This window comes from Dipodomys merriami, unplaced genomic scaffold (assembly GCF_024711535.1).
Source record: "Dipodomys merriami isolate MVZ:Mamm:240054 unplaced genomic scaffold, mDipMer1.0.p SCAF_7, whole genome shotgun sequence".
In the NCBI taxonomy this organism is placed as follows: domain Eukaryota; kingdom Metazoa; phylum Chordata; class Mammalia; order Rodentia; family Heteromyidae; genus Dipodomys; species Dipodomys merriami.
In genome coordinates this window covers 54,091,735-54,105,349 of record NW_027206290.1, presented here as the reverse complement: position 1 = coordinate 54,105,349, position 13,615 = coordinate 54,091,735, and the positions used below count along the sequence as shown (strand labels likewise).

Sequence of the window (13,615 nt, the reverse complement as noted above, 5' to 3'; positions counted from 1 at the left end):
CAGGCCTCTACAGATACATGAGCTCACTCAGTGGGAGACTGGGAGTGCCACCTTGGAAGTATCTGACAACCTTCCCATTTTCCCTCAAGGTTATTGATTGATTGATTCAGGTTTCTTAGAGTCAATATTAAGAATGAAATCGATTGGCATTTTTTTTTCTTCATGAGCATCTGTTAGTATAGAAAGATTTAAAGATTATTAGCATGACTGGGGATGTAGCATAGTGGTAGAGTGTATGCTTAACATGCACGAGGACCTGGGTTTAGTATCCAGCACCATAACAAGGAGAAACAAAGCATTAGAATTTAGGTTTAGAGGTATTGCATAGGTAGATAAACAAATGGATGGATGGATGGGTGGATGGTTAGATAGGCAGTTGCTGAAGTCCCCTTGGGTATATGATGCTCTTGGTCATGTTGCTGGGGATTGTGTATGTTGTAGCTGTTCTTTAGTTCTTCGGTAAGGTGTGTAAGATTAGGATGCTGTGCAATGCAGCAAAGAAGAGTAAGGAGTGATTTTTTTTAAAACAAAACAAAGAGTACAGCTCCAGGAGTGAGGTAAGCATTTTGACCAGACAAATTGCATGGAAAGCTGTCAAGGACTGGGCTTTCATCTAGTAATGTAGGGTTACTCAGTGGTGTGAAACTGGGGCCATTTCTTCATGGCCCTCCCCAGATTATTTACTGACTGACCAGTGACTACTGGGGAAAGTGACATGGGAAAGCACATACCTGCCCATTTGATCCCCTTTTGTCCTCTCCAGTTTAACAGCTTCAGGGGAAGGTCATAATGTTGTTATAGAACATCATCCCTGACTTCCATATGGGTAGTGAATTTCACAAGGAGGATATAGGGCCATTATCTTAGTTATTGGCCCAGGATATGGGCCACCTGGTGTTTTAGAATGGTACCTTGTAGCTTTTCCTCCTTCCTGATCATGCCCACTTAGCTGCCTAAGCTACTATTTTTAGTAGTTTAGTGAGTCAGTCTTTTTATGCTGGAGCTGGTTTCAGCCTCTGGTAATTGCTGCTCTGCAGTCTATTTCAGGTAAATGGTTCTGAAGCCGGATAGGAGAGATGACAGGGAAATGAAAGATAATAAAAAATATATTAAAGTGGGCAGAATCAGGGAGCAAACCAGGAAAATCAGAGAAGCAGGCTTTCTTCCTATCACTCTCCCTTTTAGACAACAGAAAAAGGAAGTAAAGTCACCAAAACAGGAAGACATGGAATAAAGTGCCTATCCACTTTACCTTTTGGAAGTTAAGAAGCTGGAAACACCTTGCATAGGTAGACAGAAAATAAGAGGGCATACCTGGCAAATGAAGTCTCTATGTAATGACTAATAAGCTCACCTTAGACCACCTGTCTCAAGTTTTAAGTAACCATAAGAGCTGTGATCATATATGTCGAGGTAGAAATTTGAGATGGAGCCCACAGATAGATGCTGGGAAACAAGAACCACCACTTGACTGTTAAATGTATTCCTTCAGCCACCGATTTCTCTAAGAAGCTGTTTTCTGGTTGTTTGATTCCAAGTGACTGAGAAGATGGGGCATGTTTGCGCTTCTTATCTGCCACGTTAAATCATCCCTAGTTAACTTTTGACATCTCTTGTTTTTACAAGATAAAAACAAATCTCGTGCGATTTTCCAGGGGAATTCAGTGTTTTGCAATAATTGAACTTGGACTTCTAGGCTATCTAAGAAGACATCCAGGTTATCAGTCTTCTCCAAATAGAAAACTCCTAAAGGAGTGGGGTCAGGGTGCTACAGCATTTTCCAGGGGCTTTGCTTAAGTTTCAATAAAGTTTCTCTCCATGGCTGCATAGTATTCAAATAGTTACAGCATAAAGTGGCCTTTATCCTGCTTTGGAGGGTGTTAACTTCTTCACATTTAAAGCTATGAATCTTATACTCAATCTTGGCTTTTCTATTTCTCATAAACGATTATAAAGTAATGCTGATATTAATATTCTCATTGTTATGAGTGGTTTGTGGCTGTGATTTTTTTTTGTAAATTCATCATTGAACTAGGTTTGTTGGATATGCTCTAACCCTGGAGCCACAGCTCCACTTCTGTGGGTGTGATTTTAATCTCCTCTTTCATCTAAGATTTATTTAGAGAAGCAGTGTGATTCCCTTGTGGTGTGATTATTGTGTTTATTTGTTGCCTTGTCTGTAATTTCTATTTTGGGTTTTTTTTAGTATTGCATATGATCTGTGTAATTTTGACTTCAAACTCTCTTACAATAACCTAGTACAAGAACAGTTTTTGGACCTGTCTGAATTTTTCAAAGGAATGAACCTTCTCTGTTTCCTTTGATATAACATTGGCAAATATAGCTTACTACGGATTCTTCAATCATCTCTCATTACTGTAGCTATGGTCTCTTTTCTGAGAAAGTAAAACGTCATAGTTCACTATGGTCATGTCTGTCTCCTTGCATTTGGAATATTTTAGTTTATGCACCTAAATACTTGGCTCTTGAATGTGTGAGGTTGTCATCGTGGATTCCTTTATCAATATATAATGACATTTTTGCCCGTGGAAACGTTTAGCTCTAAGTTATACTTGATATATATATTATATGTTAATAGATGTTGATATACGAATCAATATGCATATCAGTATACTAATCTGTTGTATGTTAAGTAATATACATTACATATTATATAAAACACAATTATATATTACATATATGTGATACATGATATATAGAAATATATTATATAGATAATATTAATTGTAGAATTTAAATTACCTATAGAATTAGTATATAGGGCAGGGAAGGTGGCTCAGTGGTAGAGCGCTTGCCTTGCATGCCTGAGGCCCTGAGTTCGATTCCTCAGCACCACATAAGCAAAAAGAAAAAAGCCGGAAGTGGCACTGTTGCTAAAGTGGTAGAGTGCTAGCCTTGAGCTGAAGAGCTGAGGGACAGTGCCCAAACCCAGAGTTCAGGCCCCAAGACGGGACCCCCCCCCAAAAAAAGAATTAGTATATATTATACAATTAATATTAATATAATCTATAGCAATATTAACATTGACATATAATATTGAATTTTATTAGATTATATATTATATAAATTATGATTATTTTATATACATATACATTATGTATAATATATGACATGTTTTGTTATATATTTGTTATCATATAACATAATTATGTAATATATAATTATATATAAATTACATATATAATCATATATAACTATATATAATATAATGCATTAATTGTATACTATATAAATAATATATTACATATATAACATATAATTGTATATTATATAATATATATAAATATATATCAATATAAATATATAAATATAATATATAAAATCACATTATATAATTATGTATACTATATGCAAATATAGTATATGTCCATATCTGCTTACATTATTTTTTGAGTTTTAATTTTATTTTTCAACACTTGCCTGCCTTATTGTCCATAAGCTGATTCATTTTGATGTCCGTAGTTGTTGCTCAGATGGCTCTTCCACTTAAGCTACACCTTTAGCCCACCACCTTGGTTTTTCAAATTGTATTTTTTATTCATAGTTTTCTGATTTCCCATGTAAATTTGACAGCCAAAAAATAATGATCGTTATTATTTTGAATGAAATTGCATTAGATTTATAGATCAGTTTGGTGGGGTGGAACTGACATTCTTACAATGTATTAAGACTTCTAATCTCTGAATGTGGCATTTTCTTCCATTTATTTATTGAGAGATAAAGTAAATTTTTAAATTTCTTTCTATAATGTCATAGAACTTGTACATGGAAGTTTTGCAATCTGTGGTTGTATTTATTCCTAGGTATTTGATACTGTTGCACTATTGTAAATACCTTTTAAAATTGTTAGATTCAGCCTAGATACTTGTAACTGTAATCCTAGCTACTCTCTGGTGAAGAATGGGAAGATCACAGTTTGAGGCTAGCCCAGGCAAAAAGCTGGCAAGGTTGCATATCAATCAATAGCAGGGCACTGTGGCATGTGGCTGTCATCTCAGCTGTGCAGAAGACACATCTCGAGAGAAATGCAAGACATTGCCAGCAAAAACGTTCATGAGATCCCATCTCCACAACAGTAATAAAACCTGAGTGTAGTAGTGCGTGCTTGTCATCCCACCTATAGCAAGAAGTATAAAATAGGATCACTGTCCAGGCCAGACTGGTCAAAAAGTGAGACCCCCCCCCCATCTCAGCAAAACAATAGAGCAAAAAAGGCAGGAGGTCTGGCTCAAGTGGTAGAGCATCTAGCTAGCAGTCATGAGGCCATGAGTTCAAGCCTCAGTACCACCAAAATAAAATAATATTGTATGTTGGCATTATATAGAAATATAGGAGACTTATATATTGACCTTTTTTGTCTGACCTTTTGTGTCTACTCTATATACTTTGTTAATTTATTTTTTTAAACTGGGATATGAACTCTAAGCCTTGCTAGAATATTTAGAGAGGCACTAGTTGGAGGCTGAGGTTAGACAGTGAGGTCTTGAAAGAGAGCATAGATTCTATCACTTCATCTGTGACATGTGACAAGGAGCCATTGGAAATCTGTAATTAGAAGAGGTTGATGCTTAGCTTCCACTTTACAGGAAGATTTTCCCAAGACTACTTTGGAATGTGATGGGGAAGGACTGAATCTGAATAGTGACCATGGGATGGGCATGGGAGCTGTTTCAAAATTTCAAAAATTATTGCAACTTGATATTTTACTGCATGAGGGGATGGGGATGAGAGGTTGAGGAAGAGAGAAATATTGAGGATGGTTTCAGAAATTGAGTATATATTGAGCCCATATCGTGAGACGAGATTAATCAGGGCCAATGTATTATTGGCTGGAGCTGCTGAAATGAAGACAGTGATTTCTGATTTGCACAGGTTGAGTTTGACCTTCCGGGTATGCAGACATTTGGATGAATATACTGCATTCAGTCACCCATGGGTGTTGTTGTCTTTGTCCTAATCTCTGGAATCTGTAGAGGCCCCTTTGTTTTAGAAAAAGTTTCTTGGTATATGTGATAAAGAATTATGAGCAAACCTGGGAGAAAAGAAGGGAAGAAGTGACACTGTTGAAAAATAAATGCATTCATTACCTGGCTTATGTAACCCCTCTGTATATCACCTTTACAATAACAATTTAAAAAAACAAATTAAATTAAAAATAAAAATAAAGAATTGTGAGGGTAAGAGCTAGATTTTTCTCAATTTTCCGAGGGGTTCTAAATGTTATCAGAAATACCCTTATACGAGAGAAGAGGTAGAGATTGTAATGATGTGGCCACGAATGCAGGTATGTTCAGCTTTCAGAAGCTGGAAGATGCAAGTAGATTCTAACCTAGAGCAAAACTGGGTCTGCCAACTCCTGGATGCAGTCCAGGGATACAGAGTTCCACTCTTTGCTTCCAGAACTGAGACAATAAATCTCTGTTGTTCCAGGCCACTAAATGAGTTGTGATATTTTTGGAGCTGTCATAGCAAACTAACACAATTACAAAAAGCAAAGCGTAGAAGGCCATCCAAATTGGAAAAAACATGTCAACAGACAAGGACTCTTCAGCAATTCTTTAAAGATTTGTCTGTGCTCATTGTGTCATTGTGTTTTATTGCCTCAGGATACTGCTGGTCATTTAGACCCCAGTTTAAGTATCAGGAAGAACTTCTCCAACCACACCATCAAAACTAACAGCCAAGGTCTAGCTTTGCACAGACCATCTATCAACACTTAATATTGTCTCATTTCCTTCTTACCTTTCTTTAGTAGTGTAAATGTAAGGTATTCTTCTATCTTACTCATGGTGAATGTCCAGCACCCATGTTACTGCTTAGCCAATAGAAAGTGTGAAATGTCTCACTTTAAAGAAGGAACATTTTGTTTTCTTGAAAAAGGACAAGTTAGTTAGGACCCAGGGCCACTGGACAGCATCTTGGCCTTCCAACCCCAAACCAAATGCAAAAGAGAGACATGGTTATAGAACATGTTACCTTTCTTGTACCCATTCTAGTTTTCATAATCATTCCATGGATTTGGGGAGTGGATTTGCAGAAGGGACCTGATTAGAAAGTAACATCCAGTGTTGTGGAACCTGACCAGTAAAAGGTCACCTTCAAAAACACCTACTTATAAAAGGGGCAAACAATTAAAGCACAAGGTATAAAAACCCCTAGATTAAGCCACCTAGAGAGCAAGGTGCAGTGACCTTCAACCAAGATGCTTCTTTTCTGAATAGAGTTCTTCAAACTCATCCTCTATTGTCTTGGATATCATTTGTTGAATTCTATGGTAGCAGCAATCAGCAATGGAGCTAGGACACTGGGAGGAGTTGCCTGCCTCTGACCTGCAATGTTACCAGATGTTGTCTGCCACTAAGCTACAAGGCTAAATGGGCATTGCTTGCTACAAGGCTGAAACCCTGGTAGTCTCTTCTAGCTGCAGAGCCAGAGAGCTGTGATGCCAGAAGGCTGTGTCAGCTATGCCCACCACAAACAATAGCAGAAGATTTTTTTTATCACTTTATTACTACATCTACTTTGAATATACAGTAGTTATGGATATGTTTATACCCCCCTGACCTCCTGATTACTTGGGAATCTCTTAGAGGAGGAGTTATATCTTACTTATTTTCTTCTGGGTATCTCTTCAACATGCAATTTGTTCTTCCTTGAACTTTAAACTGAGTGATTTCATGTGAATCTCTAATTTTGGTCTTTTCTTAAAGTTGAGTGACTTAAATTCACTTGATAGTTTTTTTTTTCTGAAATCACTGCTAATACTAGAATGCTAAACAAAAATGACCTTTTGGTAATATTTTGAGAACATAGATTTACTTTTATAATTAAGCATTTAAACTTTTTTAATTAAATTAGGAATATAGGAAACTGAAAAACAAGCATAATGCATTTAAAGTTGAGTTCCTTTTGATCAACTTGTAATTGTGGTTCTCTGCTCTACTCTCCAGAGATCGCCATTGTTATAACTTTAGTATGTTAGTATTTAGCATCCTTCCATACGTCTTTTTACACTTTTAAGTCCATGTATTCATAGAAAAAAAAACAATACCTTTTGTGTCAATACTGCCTTTTAAAACATACAAATGGACTGGGTGATAGTGGCTCACGCCTGTAATCCTAGCTACTCAGGTGGCTGAGAACTGAGGATCATAGTTAAAAGCCTGGGGAAGGAAAGTCATTGAGATCCTTTTCTCCAAATTAACCACCAAAAAGCCAGAAGTGGAGCTGTGACTCAAGTAGTAGAGCACTACCCGTGAGGGGAAAAAGCTCAGGGACAGCACAAAGATATGTGATCTTTAGAAATTTGCTCCTTCATTCAGCTTTATGAGATCTAATAATAGTGTTGATATGCACAAGTTTAGGACATTTCTTTGACTTTCTAGTTCGCCTGCCATTGTATGGGGCATACTGCATTTTTGTCTTTAGATTAGTATTTTGATTGTTGGTATTGTTTTGTTTTTGCAAATTGCACTGTAGTGAACATCCTTGCACATGACTGTTGGGGCCCTGGCAAGAGTCTCTACAGGATACATTACCAGATTTTTGTTGCTGGGCTTAGAGATGTTCACATCATCATCAAACGTGGTCCAGCCAGTGGCTTTCCACCTGAGCTTTTCCTACTTCCCAAGTTGTTAGAATTTTTAACTTTGGTTATCACTGTAAGAGGTCCTTAAAAGCTACTTTTGTTGGGCCCACAAATTAACTAAAAGCAGAAGAAAAGCTTGGCACTCTCCCTCCATTTTTAAATGGGTCTTTGCTGTAAGCCGTTGTCTCTGTAGTCACTTTGTAATCACCTGGGAATCTGGGAAAGGCATGACTGATCAATAACATCAGAATGATAAGGATGGAAGCTACCCTTAGGGAACTGTAGAGCATTACAGAACAAGTCACCCTGTAGTGATGACTGGTGATGACAGTGGCAACAGTTCCTCTTCAGAAGCCCTCACAAAACAAATACTGAAATAACCATCAACCAGGCCCTATTCAGACTTATGCGTACCTGTCTGCTCCTTTCCCCAGTTCCTTGTCTATTTAAAGTTAAAGCTCACATCTGTATCCTAACTACAGCAGAAGATGTCCTGAAGTCTGCTGCTTCTCATGGTTGCCACAATCTTTCTCTGCTCTTTCTCTGCTCTTTCTCTACTCTCTCTGTTTGTTTCACAGAAGCAGGTAGCCAGATCTGATATGTACAATTCTTGGAGTTTGTGCCTGGTATCTAAAAATTCTGCTTTCATATTAATAAGATTTTAAGGCGATGCCATTGTTTAATTTATTTATCTGAATAGTCTGAAGCAGCATACTTCATATGGCTATTGGTTTGCTTATGTATCCTGTTCATTCGTTTCTTTTGCTGTAGTGCTGTTTCAGTTTCATTCATAGGTGAATGGTATGTGTTGCAAATATTCTCTCCACACTTATGTATATGTTAAAAACTTTTTAAAAGGATACGTTCAATAGCACTTTTAAGTTTTCATGTGGTAAATACGTTTATATTTTTCCTTTATGACTTCTGTTTTTTTGCGTTTCTAAGGAAAAGTTTCCCCATTGACAAGGCCATAGAAATATTTTTCCTTTTCTTTATAATAATTTGAAAGTGAAATTTTAAAGCCTTCAGGCTATAAGTCTGTTAATGATTTTTTTTAATTATACTTATTTTGTGCTGGTCTTGAGGCCTGAACTCAGGGCCTGGGTGCTGTCCTTAAATATTTTTGCTCAAAGTGAGCACTCTTATCACTGGAGCCACAGTTCCACTATGCCTTTTTGGTGATTAATTGGAGATAAAAGTCTCATGGACTTTCCTGCCTGGACTGGCTTTGAATCACAATCCTCAAACACAGTCCTCAAATCTCAGCCTACTGAGTAGCTACGATTATAGGTATGATCGACTGGTATTTAATTGTGACTTTTATATCTGTTATGAAACGAACTGAAATATGTTTTTTTATGTGGTTAGCTAGCCTTATTGATTATATAGTTTATTTCCATATCTTTGAAATGCTACCATGAACATCTATCAATATCTATCTTTATTTGAGGTTTCCATTCTGCCTTATTCCTAACTCAATAGCTTACTGTTTAAATAACTGCTCTTTTTTAATATAAATATTCAGTAAGCAAATTTGCCTCTTATTTGTTATTCTTAAAATCTTGTTTATGGACTATTCCACCATATTTTCTCTTCTAGGATCAGTTAGTTATTTCATTACCTAAGAAATATTGTTGGGACTTTTGATAGTTATTTAAATAAGTGTGGAAATATTCCAAAGATATAGATTATGATTTATAGCCCTCAAGATGCATTATTTTGCATCCCGTATTTATTAGTCCGACTGGATAAAGAGCAGATAGACTCAAAATCTGTCAGGATGTTCTTTAAAAATAGTAAATCTAAAGTATGAATGCAATATTATGTTTTTGGGGAGTGACTTAGTGATAAGAAAGTACTTGAACTTCTAGCTTAGTTCTGTGGCAAACCCACTTTAAATAAGCAATTTTACATAGAGAAAAAGCCCTGGAAAATTGTGCCTCCACTTTTACTAGTAGAAACCACTAGTTCATGACTTGTTTGCTCCTCAGGAGGGTGAAGCCAGAAAATGACAATTGAAGTAGCAGCCTCTGTTGTGTTGTGAGTTTTGTGTTACATAATGCCACTGCCTTGACTTTTCTCTTGGATAGCATGTCACATTTGAAGACCTCAGGGCACATTATGAACATTAACTAATTAAACTTCACAAATCCCAGGAGACATTGGAGAGCGAGCAGTATAGCATCACCTTGCCCAGCTCTGAAATGCAGCTACCTCTGGAGACAGGGTGGCAGCTGCTTAATAATAAACTATAACACCTCACGACAGTTTAGCCAAGACAATTAGTCATTGTAGTTGGTAATTGTCTCATGAACATTAAACTCTCTAAATTGTTGTCACCAAGATTATTAGTTACTTGGAAGTCCTAATCTATTTATTAAGACTTGTTTTACTTCTCAGTAATTTTATCCTATTTATATAGGAATATATACATAGTGTAGGTCTATGCTCTTAGGTGGTGGATTGTTTTTAGATTGGTCTTTTGTAGTTTAAAACTTAAAATAGGAAAGAAGTTTCTTGTTTTGTTAGCTTTTGTAGTATTAGTGATTAAACTCAGGACATTATGTATGCTAGGTAAGCGGAAGCACTTTACCACATATCCCCAGCAGGAAGAACTTAAAAAATAAAGTACAATGTAAAAAATTGAGAACTCTAGATATGAGATGTGAGTGGTTTTTCTTTGGGGGACACTAATGAGGTTTAACTCGGGGCCTCATAATGAGCAGGTACACTATTGCTGAGCAACACCTCCAGCTCTGTTTCTTCTGCTAGTTATTTCCTGGACCATAATCTATCTATTTTAGACTTCCCTATAGTCGCTGGTATGATAAGAGTGTATCACCACATCCAGCCTCCCTCAACTGAGATGGAATTTCATAGACTGTCTTGCCTGCTCTGGTCTTGAACTACGATCTTTCTATTCTCAGCCTCCCATGTAGTTTGGGGTGACAGGTGTGTGCCACTGCACCTATATATAAGTTGAGAAAAAGTCTTGCAAACTTTGCTCCTTAGGCTTGCATTGAACTGTGGATCCTTCTGTTGTCAGCACCCCAAGTTGGTAGGGTTACAAGCCTGAACCACTAGTACCCAGCATGATCTGAGTGGGTTTTTTTTTTTTATTCAAAAGTTTGCTACTAGGCAAAACTAGTCAGATAGTAGAAGTCAGAATAGGTATAATTGACTAGACAGGGAGATGCGGAACGCTCCTAGGAGTTGAAAATGTTTTGAATATCAACCCTGGTTTACACAGGGTCAATATATGTAGGAACTGACTGAGCTGTATATTTTTCCATGTGTTTTACCTCAAGAACAATGTAAATCTGAAAAAGGCACACTGCTCTTGTCATCAAGAAAGTGCTTGAAGACTGGAAAATATTGCAGAGCACGAGAATAATACTTAGAAACTAGAGCCATGATACATTTTTATTTTTCTCCAAAGCATCTTTCTTCAAAAGAGGGATTCTAAATCTTTTCTCAGGAAATTTTCTCTTCATGTCCAAAGAACAACCTTTTATGGCAGGATGTGATTCTCTCCCATTGTATCTTTCTCACTATGCTGTTTTTATCTCCCTGGGCATCTCATTTTTCTCTTAGAATCTCATTCTAGTTCATTTGCTGTTCATTCATTGCCAGAAATAGGTGGAAGGCATTTCATGATCCATTAATTTAGGCAGAAAGATGCATACAGGAGCTGTTGCATTGACAGGTGTTAGAAGAGTTCTAGGGAGAGAAGGAAGCAAAGAAGACCCTGGGATGGTTAAAGACAAAGGTAGAGCAGCATGCCCATGCTAGCAGCAGAGACTCTAGGGAATGTCCAGGGGAGACAGGGTCCCTTCTGCATCTGGGCAGAGCATCCCAGGGCAGCTAGCAGCTAAGACCCAAAGACTGAGAACAATATCTCAGCTGGGAATCTCCTAGCAGTGCAGGCCTCGGGCAAGGCAGAAGACAGAGAAGTTACTCTTGCTGTGGTGGGTTTTCTAAGTCCCCTTCCTAGTGCATGGGGGAAAAAGGAGAGAAAAAAAAGGACCACAATTTTATATTATGAGGAAGTTAGGATTGTGAGAAAGTCAGAGGGAAGCGTAAAAGTCCTTTTTAAGAGAAAATAGGGTATACTTTTTTTCTTACTGCAAGTTTTAGTGCAGGTTTAAACACATGATGAATACTCTGATTATTGACCGTTTTTTTTTTTGTCAGTTGTGGGGCTTGAACTCAGGGCTTGGGCTCTATCCCTGTGCTCTTCAGCTCAAGGCTATGACTCCACCACTTGAGTCACAGAGATACTTCTGGTTTTCTGGTGATTAATTGGAGATTAGAGTCTCATGGACTTTCCTGACTGGGCTGGCTTTGAACTGCAATCCTCAGGTCTCAGCCTCCTGAATAGCTAGTATTACAGGCATGAGCCACCAGCACCTGGCTGATTATTGACTTTCTAAAACATATTAAGACAATGATGTTCAGCTCTAATTCTCTGGCTTAGGAAATATGAAGTGAATTTCATAGCCATTGTCAGACTCCCAAGTTTACTCTTTTATTACCCAATGAAGAGAGAGTTGTCCTTGTGCCTAATCCATGGCATCTAGTAGCTCCAAAGTAGTTGATTGTGGTCTTTGTCACATTTTGTCTTAAGATCAATTCATAGCTTGCTACTTAGGATGGCATGGTAACTAGTTGTTAATAAATTTCAAAAGGTATTGATGTCAAAAGAGCCTGTTGGCCAGTGACTGGCAGAGGTCCTTTAAGCACCCCTTCCCTGGGGCAGGATCATTTCCTTTCCATCATGCACAAGAGGTTGCAGAGAGGTTGAAGGGGAACTTGCTAGGATCTTAATGTTGGTCAGGATAGGTTTTGGAGTACTTTCAGTTACACCATTGTTTAGAAATACTTGGACCATGCCACCCAGTTTCCTGAGATTTTGTAAGTATCTATTCTGTATTTTCCGTTCTTACTCTGCTCTTCCTCTCAAAGGTGCTGTTTTCTCAAAATCCTCAAAGTCACGGGAACAAGTTTCTTCAGAGATTTCGGAGCAATTTCAGGTAAAGGAGACCTCCCCTTTCCTGGGGTATGGAACTGGCCCTGGACCATCAAGTGCTTTTCTAATGCTAGGGTCATTACCAGCAGGCTCTTGTATCTGGAGCAGAAAAAGGCTTATAAGCACAAAGGTCAGGAGATGGACCTGTTTGTAATGTTGGATCAAAATATCATGAATACGATCCAGGCCAGATCAGAACTTCAGCCCTTCCCTACCTTCCTGGCTGCCTCTCCCATGTTTTCTGGAGGCTGGGACAGAGAAAGCTGCTGATTTAAAGCTGGTTCTGAAATCCAGCCTTTCTGAAAAACCTTGCAAGTATTCTGCCTACTCAGGTGCAACAGCATGTTTTCTCCTGACCTGACTGCCCTGTGTCGTCTACAGAAATGTCTTTCTCAATTCCTGGAAGAGCTACTGGCTTTGCAGTCCTTGCCTGACTTCAGGGGGAGACTCTACTGTACCTGCCACTGCCAGCATGAGAGGGTTTTATGCTGCCACCCTGTCTTAGGCTGAGGGGAGTCTGGGATTGGCCTGAGATAGAGTAGATAGAATTTAGTTGGTGGGTCCAGGAGTCCAGTCACCATTTCCTTGGGCCTCCAATAATATCAAATTGCTCACATTTTCTGGGCTGTAGATCTCCATACCCTCCTACTTGCTCATCCATTTTGTCCTCAGGAACTAGGCCATTCAGGTTTCCTCCTTTTAGAACACTTCATCAATAAAATGGAGAAGGAAGGATTAAAAGAAATGCACTCATGTCTCTCTTAATATCCTGGTACTATATCAGTACTGCTTATTTGCCATAAGCTGTGTTTCACAATACAGTTCGTTGGGCTTGTCTGAGCCCAACATCTATTTGTCCCTAGAACCTCTTCTGTAGTCCAAAATTAGGGACAGGTAGAGAAATATTGCTTCCTATGCTCTAGCTCCCTCTTTCCTTTCTTTTTTTCTCCTTTCTTTCTTTGGACCAAACAATGTTT

The 13,615-nt window shown here is 38.1% G+C and overlaps 1 protein-coding gene across 4 annotated transcripts in view; it reads left to right on the top strand.

Annotated features, from left to right (window-relative positions):
- The window catches only part of Cfap61 (cilia and flagella associated protein 61), a 236,683-nt gene that overhangs the window by 46,488 nt on the left and 176,580 nt on the right, over nucleotides 1–13,615 (top strand). For all 4 annotated transcript variants that reach the window (XR_011368711.1, XM_070006664.1, XM_070006665.1 and 1 more), the window contains exon 9: nucleotides 12,575–12,642. Coding sequence is in view for 3 of the 4 variants with exons in the window: in XM_070006664.1 (XP_069862765.1) it covers nucleotides 12,575–12,642 (68 nt within the window). In the remaining variant the exon portion in view is untranslated. The remainder of the gene's footprint in view (nucleotides 1–12,574; nucleotides 12,643–13,615) is intronic.